Genomic DNA, 13,872 nt, shown 5'->3' on the forward strand with positions numbered 1-13,872 from the left:
AGCAACAGAGAACACGCACATCCTTAAACCATCCACATCCTTAAAACATTTTTCCTGAGACTTTACCTACAAATAACCAACATAAAATCTTCTGTTACAAGTTCTTAATGTGTATGTATGAGTGTCTCAAGGGTGGCAGCCTTGACTTCGAGACGTGGAAACTAAGTTTGACAAATGACTTGCTCTAAACCACACAGTAGACCTGTTCCATACTAAGAAACAGAACCTATCTTCCACTTCTCCACTCTAAACACTCTGCATTTAAATATAATGAAGCTAACACAAAGCTACCCTTAAATTAGATCTGCTGAGAGTGTGATAAACACTCTTCTTGTCTTTGTAGACAGTAAAGTTAATTTGCACTTTTAAAACCTGGTAAGAAAAACAATGCTGAAACCAAGTTTCAAATATTTCCCAGATACTAATTCTCAAACTTTTGTTCTGCCTGTGCTATGACTTTGCCAACACACCAATCTAGAGCATGTGCATACACAAATGGTTTAACTGAATGAACATATCAATGCTAAAATTTCAAAATATCTTTATTTTTATTTGGGTTTTTTTTAGAGCAAAATAATGTATGAGTCAAGAATGACAAACTAATAATAAATCCCTGCATATTAAAATGATTAATACCAAAGATGATGACAAAGAATATTTCATTACATAATTAATATGTTCACTACATAAAGACACAAGAAATACTTTGAACTATTAAACACACACTGTACAAAATGCCAGCATTTGTTTTTATAGTTTTTGTAATCTCACCTGCTAAGACCCTTATCTTCATAAAACCACTGAGTTCCTGAGTAAATATTGTGCCACAGATTTAAATCTTCAGGGGGATTTGATGCAAGTGGTTGCTGGATTTTACGTCTCAGGAGCTCATATCTAACACAAAAGACAAGCAGAACACCAGGATTATCTCAACTAATGTTATTACAAAAAAAAAAAAACCACCAACCCTTTTCTTCCTTTTTTTTTTTTTAAAGCCACATATTATTTTGTTTTTACAGCTGTAAACTTTCAGAGATAAACATTCTTTATAATGTTTCGTGATTTAGAACATTCAATTATTTAAAACAATACTTTGAAAATGGAAAATTAAGCACTTCCATTTGAAAGACTGAGTGTATTTAACGATTTACAGTTTTAAACTTTGTGCAAATGCTATGAAGATCAAGTCCAAATAGCCCAGCAACAGTATCTTGACTGGTGCCATCTGTTATGTACAGACTGCTCCAGAACATGAAATGACAATGTCTCTCTTTCTTGCAAGAGTGCTGAAACATGCAGCACTGCTATTACTATTGTACTGGTAGTTGTACCTTAAGTGTGCATTTTTGTTTAACATGTTTGTAAAAAACCACAGTGTAAATCATGAGTGACAAACAAGCATAGAATGAGTTAACTGGTTTATCTGTAGACCTTAACAAGGCACCTTTGTGTTTGGGAAGACTCTCATGATATGAGCTTGGAAGATCAAACTACTTCATTCTGGTCTTAATTGGTATCTGAAGCTGTATTCCTCTGCCTGTTCCAAATAGCAGGTCAGCCATGAGACTGCCTGATTTGGAATTATGCCTTCCATCCCACTCTTCATCATCTTTTAAACAAAATCTTTGTGGAACTGAACAAAGATTTAATCACTACACAAACTACAGGGGATAACATTAGATTGTGTATTTCGTAACAATTTTAGGGGTTATATAGAAAAACTATGAAAAGGGATAAAAATACAATAGATATGTTCACAATCTTTAGTATTATGCTTGGGTTTTTTTAATGATAATTTATTACATTCCATGAGACTTTTTAATAGGATTCTTGTTTCAGTTTGATAGTGCTGTTTTCTTTATAATGCACCAAATGTTCATGCTCTTCCTACCAGTTAATAAACCACTCTGAAATTGCTTTCAATAGTGAGCTGCAGTTTTCAACAAACTATAGTTATAACAGTGTTTCCACTGATGCCAAACAAATTAGGGTCATATGCATATACCGTCACTTAAATATGCAACTTAATTCTCTAAAGCACTGAGCTGCTATGTGACTTCCATTTCCTTCCACTTATGAAAGGTACTACTGTTAAATTCCATCCAAAAATATGTGGATACTCAGGCAGATCCTAAAGATTCCCACTTTAAGGTCCCATTTGTTAAAACGTTTCCTCTGTTTTATAAGCATTCTGCAAAATACCTCGGTGAGCATTGAAACGATCTTTCTAACCATTGCATCACATTTGACATCTTTTTCATGTTAAGATCATCTCTGATGATGAAATGTTGGACAATGTCACTCCAAATTTGAGGCCTTGAATTAAGAGGATATTTAATAGGTACTGCATACATTGACTTTGCACTGCTTCAAAACCAGAAATCAACTGAGAAGCTACAAGAAGTTACAAGAGAGGTGAGACCTCCCATGCTACATGGCAGGTAGAAGGTACATATGTAACTTCCATAAACCTTTGCCCTCAACTCTGGGGAACAACCCTCAACAGGTACAAGTAAGTATCATGCCACCTTAGTGATGCTAAACCAAGTAATGGCATGAAGCTGGGGTATGACCTCAGAAATTAAATAGTAAAACTTAAATAAGCTCCAACATTATAAAAACTTTCAGACGACCACTCTCACACGAGTGGTTCACCACTGTCAGCAGAACCCAAAACCAGATCATTGCAGTTTTATTAGGACCACTGTTTGCATATTCTGTCCAATATATTTCATAGACAGGGCATGAAAAGCATCAAAATCTTTTTGAACACTGAATGGTGATCATGTGTAAATCACTCCCACTGGCAGCTGCTGCTGCTACTCTGCTTGCTGCAGACTTCTTGCTCTGTCATGCTGTACAGAGCAGCTGCTTCAGTGGTTGTTCTTGTTGAGGGCAGCATGGCACAACATGAAAGAAATGAAGTCTGCAGATGTAGGTCGTGCTGAATTACTTCAATAATCTATGGTAAAACGGTCATGTTGTTAACCCCAGAATAACAGGGACTGCTTTTCAAAAACTTCAAATTCTACTGCAGAGCAATCATCATTTCATTCAGTAGTAGTGTGCCCTAATTAAGCCTGAAGAAAGAGTCAAGCTACTGTGCTGTAATAACATACACAACTGAAACAGCATTATGTGATAATTATTGAACCCATCAGTGCACCTAGAAGAGAGCTGCTAACCAGAACATACAGAGTACAAAGATACCATTCCATGCACAATGTTTCACAATAGGTTAGAGAACTAGAATGAAAGAATTGTTTCACAATTTTTTTTTTGTATTGTGTGTACATGAAGATGCTCTTGACTTTATAAATCTTCATGCACTCAAATACGTTTTTAAAATGTATATACACACAGAGTAATCAAAAGATTCAAGTCAAAATTCCCATCCCAGCACTTCAGACAAAAGTCAGAGAAAATGCCTTTCTCTGTTTTCTGTGATGAAATCCATCCTGCTATACTCAGCACCTTGCATTTCCCATCTTTGGCTTTACCCCCAAACTTGTAGCATTTAAGCTTCCATTTTTTTCTCACACACTCTCTCATTCGCAGTTTTTCAATTGGTTAAATTTTGAAGATTATTTCATGTCATCACATTTCCAAATAGTGACTTCATGTGGAGTATCCCACACAGAGCATCCAGAATATTGGATGAGTTAAATACTTATGTTTGAAGAAATCTCATACTTTCCGTATAATTTTATTAGTGGAATACATGATCTGAACCAAAAAGTGGCTGACACTGATTCTTTGTTAGTGCAAAACAATTCAAAGCTCACCCTACTATCTGCTTCTAGGCATATCCACTTGCCATGACTCCACTCAATGACTCCGGAACCTCAAAGAGTAATGTCAGAAAGGCAGAAATTAAGAGGACACATAATAAAATTCGCATCACTCCAAATCTTCTGAGTTAGATTTAGGTAAGGAGAAGAAAACTACTATTTCAGTTGCAGCTTAAGCTTACCTCAGATGAGGACCATTTGGCCTTAGTGGTGGTTGCCAGGAAACAGCAATAAAGGACTCACTGATTGGAGTAACAGACAATGGACTGACACTCTGAGGAATGGTTGAAGGTGTAGTCACACTTGTAGGCAAGCTCTCTGTGCAGCCTCCGAGAAAGCCATCACCTCCAGAGCAAGCGACTACAGTAACCGAGTAGTTTGTATAGGGTATAAGATTAGTCACCAGATGACTCAATGTTGATGTGGTGTTTCCAACAATGACAATTCGTGGGTCAGGCATGCGAATCTCATAGTTAAGAATTTCACCATTCTGTATCAGAGGAGGTTTCCATGAGACCTAAGGGAGGGAAAAAAAAAGCCCAAAAATATATATTAATAGAGTTCTTAAAGCCAGAAAGCAGAAAAACCGACACAACATGCTACAAATGGACACAGCTGGGAACTGAAGATGTGCTTTTCCTTCTTCATCAAAACAGACTTTGTGTGTGACCTTTTACTGAAATTTTATATGTAAAAGTACATTAGTTAGAAATCTAACTTTATTGAATCTGAGTGAGGGTAGCCACTGAAAAAAATCTACTATTTATCTTCACCAGTAAAATATGAATGCTCCACTCGGATTCTGTGAGATCACAGAAGGGAAGGGGTTGTTGCAGATCATCTGGTCCAGCCGCCCTGCCAGAGCAGGTTCACCTAGAACAGGTTGCACAGAATGACATCCAGGCAGGTTTTGAATGACTCCAGAGGCAGAGACCACCACCTCTCTGGGCAGCCTGTTCCAGGATTCTACAACCTTCAAAGTAAAGAAGCTTCTCCTCATGCAACTTCCTATGTTCATGTCTGGGCCCATTACCTCTTGTACTGTCACTGGGCACTACTGAAAAAAAGATTGTCCTTGTCCTCCTGACACCAACCCTGTAAGTACTTCCAAGCATTGATAAGATCCCCTCTCAGTCTTTTCTGGGCTAAAACGTCCCAAGTCCCTCAGACTTTCTTCATAAGAGAGGTGTTCCAGTCCCCTAATCACCTTTGTAGCCCTTTGCTGTACCCTCTCAAGCAGTTCTGTGTCCTTCTTGAACTGGGGAGCCAAGAACTGGACACAATACTCCAGATGAGGCCTCACCAAGGCAAAGTAGAGGGAAAACAGCACCTCCCTGGACCTGCTTGCCACACTCTTCTTGATGCACCTCAGGGTGCCATTGACCATCTTGGCCACAATGGCACATTGCTGGCCCACGAGATGTTCAGATGCATTAGCAAAAGTACACTAATTATCACAAATAACACTGTAACTTACTTTCTTAGGGTGTATTACCTGGTGTGCTCTTCTCTTAGTGGCAGAGTGTACATTTTTCAGGAATATGTAACTGCATTAACTCCCACAAGAAACAAGATTTGTCCACGCTCTTTATAAGAAGTACTATGAAGGATTTCTCTTTTGTTTTTCAGCAATAAATTATGCTGGTAAGTATCAAAGAACAGGCATCGTTTTCCATTTTTAGAATTATAAAATCATGATGAGAAAACTTTATCACAAATACCCTGGAAATTACATACAGAATTAATGTAATAGACACATACTGCTACACTCACTAAGGTTAGGTGAACCTTTAAAGAAATTATTTTTTTTTTTAAGCATATTACTATATATATTTACTCTTACCAGCTCCAGTGAGGAATCACACACAGTCATTGCATCATAAAGTGCAAGGATGTTTTCCATACTTTTTTTAAGGCTTTTTGCCGTGGTATCATGACAGAAGTGACATCAGACTGACATTAAGGACATGCAACTGTATTAAGAATCTCGAAGTTTCATAAAGGTAGTGTAAGAGCATCTATCAATTCTCCTTCCTCTAGAAGTCCTAACGTAGGATGCGCACCAGCTTTGCTTTGCTCATCTCTGGGGTTCTTTCCCTTGTTATTGACCCACTTCATCTATAAACTGCTGTTTCTCTCCCAGTCATGGGACAATTAAGCATTCACCTTCTCCAGGTGAACCTGCTTTGGCAGGGGAGGTTGGACTAGATCACCAAAGGGCCCTTCCAAACCCTACCATTCTGTGATTGAATCAAACATTGCAAAGATGACAGAAATGGAGACAATCTAGATGAAGTTATGTGAAGATTACAACAAACAAAGGTAACATCTAAGAGTCATATCAACATACTTTAAGTTAAGCTGAACTTTTTCCTTAATTCTCTTTGGACTCCAAAGTATATATCTTTTAAAAATGTATATGCACAATTACATGTGGCTGCAGAAACAGAGAAGCTTGATTTATAAAACGATTTTTAAAGGGCCCTTGGGGATTAGGAAAAGTTATATCTTAGGTACAGAAGGACCTCTTAGGCCATCAGACCTGTAAGAAATCTGGCAGCAAATTACTGGAGAAAGCTGAAGGATTTTGATAACAGTATCTGGAACACTATTAAACAGAGAATTAGAAACAGGGTAATCTTGAGTAAAGACAGCACAAACAAGATTATTGGTGCCCAAATAAGAAAGGCTTAGCTCTGGCTAATTATCAAATGCTACATTCAGGTTTCTGTTACTTGTAGCCTCAAATCATAATTAAAAAAAAATTGTATTGATAAAGTAATGCAAAATTTCACAGAAGGTAGGAATTAATCGTGCACCATTCTCATAGACATTTAGTAAAACACTCATCTTGAAGTACTCTATGTGGTCTAGCATCAGCTGAGGAAGAACAGAAGAACGGACAATGAGCATAGGGAACAGAAAATGTTTTCAAGTGCAAGCATGTGCTGGTTTTTTGCTTTGATAGAATTAATTTTCTTCATAGCAGCTAGTATGGGACTGTATTTTGGATTTGTGCTGGAAACAATGTTGACAACACAGGAATATTTTAGCTGTTGCTGAGCACTGTTTACAGGGTCAAGTCCTTTTCTGCTCCTCATACCCCCTCCTCACCAGCCAGTAGGCTGGGGGTGCACAGGAAGTTGGGAGGATATGTAGCCAGGACAGCTGACCTCAACTGACCAAACAGATATTCAAGATAGGTGTAGTACCTATCTTAGAATTCTGCTACTAAAGATAAATTAATAAAGTACATCACTTGTTGCTTAATACAAGGTGCCTTCTAACAAAAGAACTATATGTCAAATGCTTTGGAAAAAGTCTAGTACTACTTTTCAGAAGAGAAAAGTGTGTCAAAATATTCACCTTATACCAAACCTTAGTTTATTCCCTGAAAGACAGGAGAGGTTATTTTGTAATTACAATATGTTTTAGATGCCTAATTTTTACACCTAAACACACAAAATGACGTTAATACAACTTGCACCATTGTCACAATGTACTGTAAAGGCTTGTACTGAACATAAAGGAACAGATTAGTAATTTGGGCAGGAAAACAGATGCTGCTCCCTAACCACAGCTACTGAGTTTTATACAGCGTGTACATTAGATGGCAAAACTTTAAAAAACTCCCAGGTGTGACTTCACAGCATTTGCTGTGCACAGCAGATAAAATACCTTATATTGTACATAACAGAGATGATTCATGGGGATACACTCAAAATGTGCCCTTTGTTTTGTTTGTTTGTTTGTTTTTCTAAGAAATTAAGACCAGCTTGAACTAAAAGAATATACAGTCAGCAGCACGACATAGTAGACACTTTAATTTTGGCTAAACATGGATATCTCATACAAAGATATGCACATCAGTTATCACTTTGGTTAGTATTTTTTTTTTTAACAAGATCAAAAGGATGACCAAGGAAACTCACAGTAACTGCTGTGTCAGTTGACCTGCTTTGAATTACTGTTGCATCTGGGAAAGACAGGACATACAGTCTCTGATAAACCTCCCATCAGGAGGTGAGAGACTGCCTGACACATACATTCATTGTAAATGAAGAAGACTGAGCCAGCCTGGTTAACACACACGTGGCACTATTGGACCTCTTCTCCACTTTGATGCACCAGGGTCTGAGGTAAGAGCTTGGCAATGCATGAAAGCAGGAAAGCTCACTAGACAGTCTATGTTGGAAGCAGTAACAGTTTGTTCATTGATTTGAAGCTCAGCACTGAGACCATGAAAGTGGATGCCCATGAGGAAAAGAGAATAAGGTAACTACTGGGAGAGATTAACTGATTCAATGTAATGACTCTGGAATCTGTCATTTAAAGATCAAAGCACCTTATTTTCTCCACCACAAAATTTGAAGAGACAGAAATTAGCCATTTTTCCCCCATTAAACAGTTATAACCTTGGAAAGTAATTTTTTTTCCTCGATAGCAGTTGGAATGCTGCAGTTTAATTCTGTGCTCTATGAAGAGAGGCACTGGCACATGGATAACTATTTTACTAGCTCAGGCCTGGTTTTAACAGTTTGCTTTTAAATCAGCATGTTTGACTTAATTTTATTCTCATTTCTGCTAGCTGCTGCTCATAACATCTACAAACAGAATGTAATAAACACACTGAGAGCTTTTCACTGTTGGTCTCAAAGCGCGTTGTAAGTCTCATATTGCAAGTATTATTATTGCAGTTTTACAGATGAAAAGACTAAATCCCAGACTAAGTCACATATCAGAAAGACACAAAACTGAAAACAAAGACCTACTCCCCTAAATCTGCATTCCAGCTACTGGACTACAGTCCTCTGCCAACCCCCTAACACCCCTCCCCAAAAGAAGTTGGGAGATAAATTTCCTCATGAGTTCTTATCTGTCTTAACAGAAATTATAGTGGGATTCAATCAAGAGCCAGTATTACACCAGAAAAGCAAATCCTGACAGAGGTCACTGGTAATTATTCTCATACACTTTGCACATGAATTACATCCAACTTCAGCAAACACCATCACAGAAGAATGGCACGATCAAGTTTGCAGTAGCAGATTGCTACTACAAAAACTTCTAGAAGCACTTAGCTTGAGTAGTGGAAAAACAGAAAGAATATCTATGTATGATCCTAAAAAACTAGTACAGTAAAGTGTTTAAGCAATATGAAAGACAGAGGGATAATGCTGATGAAACCCTGATTACTTCAGCCCACTGTATGATCTGTACCAAATGAGCAAGCTGTGCAAGAAATCACAGTCCTAAAATGTGGAAAACCTCTAGTGTGCAAGTTAAGGTTGTTCCTATGGGTGTTGGAGTATCCTAAGTCGCTCAAGCAGCACTTATGTGGCAAATAAACCAAGGTCTCACTGACCTTAGCAGCATTACAAGGCAATCTTCACACAAGGATTGATTGCTCCTAAACAATTTCCCCAATGCACCAGGCATACTGGCATAAAACTGGAAGTGTGGTGAATAAAGTCCAAACTTCATTTTTTTTCCCTAGCACAAAGGTGCTACGTGGGCTTACTGCATCTCCCTTTAGCCTACAAGGCCTAGGCATCAAGATTGTTTGCATTTTCAAAATTATGTTCTCAGACAACTGCAGTCTGAAGCATTTTGAGAATGCACCAGCGACAGGGGGGTTTAACCAGGAAAACAGGAAGGGACTTTACAGTTTCATTCTCTACTACACAGTGATCTGCAGACGTAAAACAGTGAAGGATCTCTGTTAGTCACTGACTTCTGTGACCACTGCATCCAACATTTTGTAATCAGAAGCAACTTCACAAGTACAGCAAACACTAGTGTGTGAGATAACTTCAGAATATGTGCCTTTAACTGTAATGCCATAGAATGAGGAAAATGGATAGAGAAAACACTTTCCTTTTCACATAAGATACTCAAACTGTAACTACAGAGTATATTGCTTTAAAAATGTCAGTGGTACCTAATTCATACAGATGAAACCTTTCTTCTGCATATTTTAGTCCCAGCCTATTTACAGAACAATAGGCATTTAGTAGTCCTCTGTCCAGTTTTTGGGCTAATGAAGAACAGAAGACACCTATAAAAACAGGCTTGTTTATTTGTGTTTGCTCGCATGCATATGCAATTTAGTAGTCAAATTTGAGAAATAGCTACTAGAAACATTTATCACTTTGTGGCAATAAATGATCATTTTCTTCAAGGAAAGAGTGTAGACTGCAATTCTTGAAGATCCTGTGGACAGCAAATTGATGAAATCTTTCAGTCTGTTCTACACAAAGAAAAGAATGTCAGGTGAACTGTAAATTAAGTGACTGTCATCTCTAAGGGTATCAACAAACATGAATGACAATGACATTTAAAAGCCTAAAACCCTTCCTCGGTCAGAGAAGTCAAGAGGAAATACTTGTGAAAAAGAAAGAATACAGAGAAAATAAATGGCCTGATACTAAACCAACATTTAAAAAAAAAAAAAGACAGAGAAATTAGAAAGAGCAATGACAGTTTGATGCTACATAATCACCATGGCCTCTCATTTCTAGCATGCAGCATATAAAACACATTAACAGGGAAGTCAATGAAATCATTATAATTTTTTTTGTTTTCTCATTTTGTATCGCATCAAATTTCAGGAAGTTTCTGTAAGCTATCATGAAAGAATAGCACGGCACAAGAACTATGTTAGTGAGATACTTATTTCAACCAACCAGAATGAAATTGTTCACTTATAACCCATCTAGGCACCAAAAATCAGAAACAAAAATCCTTTTCTCTTGAGAGAAACATGGATTATGTACAGCTCATGTCAACTTCTATCTTGAGAAAAAAAAATACATAAAGAATGACAGGAAATGGCTACACTCTCTTATCAGTGGTCTGGTTGGTGGCACTGGTCAGTTGGGGAGAACAATACAGGCATCAGCAAGTCTCCAGTTAAGCCAATCAAGGCTACAGATGCTTTCCACAGGTCAAAGCTCTCAAGGGAGAACCACAGCAGTGAAAGGGGAGTTCAACGGTCAAAGTTGGAAAATTTTCACACTATATTTAATATATTTCAGCATACCCAGCTACATAATGCTTTTCCTCCACAAAGAACTCCTTTAAGTAATTATTCAGTGTAAACCAGGCTCTTTCTCAAGTCATTCAGCCTAGCTACATTCCCGAATGTCGTATCAGTATGAAGTGTGAGATTGAAGTAGCAAAGCAATTGCAACCCTCACAAGAAAAGGAAACAATTTCTTTTATACTTCTGTACATTAGGGTATAGCAAATCTTGTGTAACAGGAATAATGTTCATGGCATTGGCATATACTAAATAAATGGCTTTTGCAGTTGCTGAATACCTTCACTTCACTTTGGCATTTAATCAGCCACAGAAGCAGTTTATTGCGCAGTATACTCCGCTACCATGAACATTATCAATTCAGCAAATATTAAAAAATATCATGCAGGTGTCACAGAAATGGGTACTCCAAAAATTATCGACAGCTTTACACTTTCTGTTGCACAAGAAGCAAGCTAGCTAAATGTTATGGAGAGCTACCAGTCCATCCTGATTAAAATGAAATGTTAAAGGAGCGCATGCACATCAGAAGTGTTTATGCCACGAGTGACCTGCTGAGCTGATATTTTCCTCCTTACAGAGTGAAAGCTTTGGTCTATGAAAATAAGCTGTATACTCAAGTGAGTACTATCCTGGGGCACTTTGAATTCTCCACATCCTCAAATCATTTCCATTGATTCTGTGACTAAATAAAGGAATGGAAATATGTTTCTCTTTTTTTGTAAATTCTCTCTGTTTTCACTAGAAGTAAATATTTGCAGTCATGGTTTAGGGATTGGTTGCACTGACAGCTGAAAGCCTCTATTGATTTGCAACCATGGCTTGGTAAAAGAGCCTTTCACTGATCTTTCCCACAGTGCCCTTCCAGTACTTTCCACTCTAACCTGGGAGAACAGTTCTCTCTAGGGCAAGAGGTAATTACAACCTCCTTCCCAAAAAGACAGCCTGGGAGCTTAAGAGCTGCCACTGTAGACACTGAATGAGAGCATTGTGCAGCACAAGCAGATTCCACAAATTTGATTTCAACACTACATAGGTGGTACATGCCTTGCAGGTGTGGTGGGCTTGATCTCCCTAGAAGGAAAAGTATGCCTTTCTGGGACTCTCATCTAAGTTTAAAGGCACCAATGTCAAGATCCAACACGTTTCCACATAGGAAATCTTTCCAATCACTATGTAGCAATCCTTTCATAACACTTCACAGTTCTGCTTGTGCAGGTACGGTTCTTCTGAGTGGCAGGAACACAAGGAGCTTGCAGAGCAGCTAATCAGATCTACACTCTATTTCGAAAGAGCAGGGCAAAAAACCCAGATGTTTTTAAAACATTTTTGAGGACTTGAGCAACCTGGTCCAGTGGAAAGTGTCCCTGCCCATGGCAGGGGGGCTGGAACTATATGATCTCTAATGTCCCTTCCAATTCAAACCATTCTATAACTCTATGAAAACATGTGCCACCTTGTTCTTGTATTCTAGTACTGAATATTCACAAAAGCCACAAGACAGCCTCAGTGACATGGCACAGCCTCCTAGGTAATCTCAGAGTCTTACTGCTTGCTATGATATGAACTTGCCATAAAATTCAAGAGATATAAACAACACTACTAACAGGAAACTAATCCATTTGACAGACCTGCAAGAAGACCAACAAGTAAGATGAAATTTAGTTGCTTCCTGTGGTGCTCCCAATTGCAAACAAGCAGAAGGAGAGAAAACCATTGGAGGCAGCAAGCCTTGTCCATAATCTTTTCAGTGATGACGTGCTATGAGCTCTTTGGCAAATACAACTTCATTTCCAATTTTTTAAGAGATAGTTATGATGACTATCAAATTAAACAACACTAAGTAAAATAAAATACTAGATAAATTAGAATTAGGGTCTGTATGAGCAAAGGATAGCAACACCTTGTACAGAGAGAGAGGGTTTTCTGCCGACAGATTGTGATGGTTTTAAGACTGTTACACAGATAATAAAAAGAGTATATTTGGAAAGGTATATACATATGACACTTTCCTCAATTAAATGCTGACACCTTTAATTACTTTCAACATTATAACTTAAATATTTAAAGTCAAGAAAAACAAACAAACAAACAAACAAAAAACCCCATCCAGGGTCAGCATCCTTAACAGGCCAAACAAATGTGTCTCCAGGTACAAAAACAAACCTGAGACTACAAGAACAGCAGTGACACAAAATGACTGGAACAGGCTGCCCACAGGGGTTGTGGAGTCTCCCTCTCTGGAGATATTCAAAACCTGCCTGGATGCGTTCCTGTGTGATCTGGTATAGGTGATCCTGTTCTGGCAGGGGGGTTAGACTAGATGACCTTTCAAGGTCCCTTCCAGCCCCTAACATTCTGTGATTCTGTGACTACCACTCTTACAGAAGATCATACAACATAGACTTTAAATGTTCATGTTCATAGACTTTTGAATGTTCATGTTTTGAATGTTCAGTGAGGGTGGTGAAATAATGGAATAGGTTGCTCAGAGAGGTCTCCATTTGTGGAGATACTCAAGGTCAAACTTGATGGGGCCCTGAGCAACCCGATCTAATTGAAGACGTCCCTGCTTGCTGCAGGGGGATTAGACAAGATGACCTCCTAGGATCCCTTCCAATCCAATGCATTCTATGGTTCTATGAAAGACTGAGGAAGAAGGGGGGGGTGGGGGAAAGCATTCAAACTCTTCAAGAATTGAAAACAAATTAAAGAAGCATTGTTATACCAAAATTAAATTTACTTCATAGAGTGAAGACTGTGCTGCCTAATTTGAGGTTTCAGAAGAGATAAATGATCAAACTGGTAGATTACATAATCTTGGAGCTGAGCAAAAGACAGGAAGATTACAACTAAGCACACACCTCTGATGTCAAGAAATGGCATCCAGTAAAGAAGCACAAGACCTCTGATAACTCATAGTTTTTTAAAATTAGGATTGGGCATTGACTGCACTCAGAGAAACTAAAAATACGAGTAAGACATAAAATTATTATACCCTTATGACATTAACTGAAGCATTAAAGGGTGAATGGTTAC

At 38.1% G+C, this 13,872-nt stretch overlaps 1 protein-coding gene across 1 annotated transcript in view; it reads right to left on the reverse strand.

The window, feature by feature from the left end:
• Nucleotides 1-13,872, reverse strand: part of USH2A (usherin) — a 414,010-nt gene that overhangs the window by 119,365 nt on the left and 280,773 nt on the right. Inside the window, exons 41-42 of the mRNA XM_054394908.1 lie at nt 3,974-4,308; nt 772-894 (exon numbers count right to left, since the gene is read on the reverse strand). Coding sequence (XP_054250883.1) covers nt 772-894; nt 3,974-4,308 — 458 coding nt within the window. The remainder of the gene's footprint in view (nt 1-771; nt 895-3,973; nt 4,309-13,872) is intronic.

This window comes from Indicator indicator, chromosome 2, assembly GCF_027791375.1.
Source record: "Indicator indicator isolate 239-I01 chromosome 2, UM_Iind_1.1, whole genome shotgun sequence".
In the NCBI taxonomy this organism is placed as follows: domain Eukaryota; kingdom Metazoa; phylum Chordata; class Aves; order Piciformes; family Indicatoridae; genus Indicator; species Indicator indicator.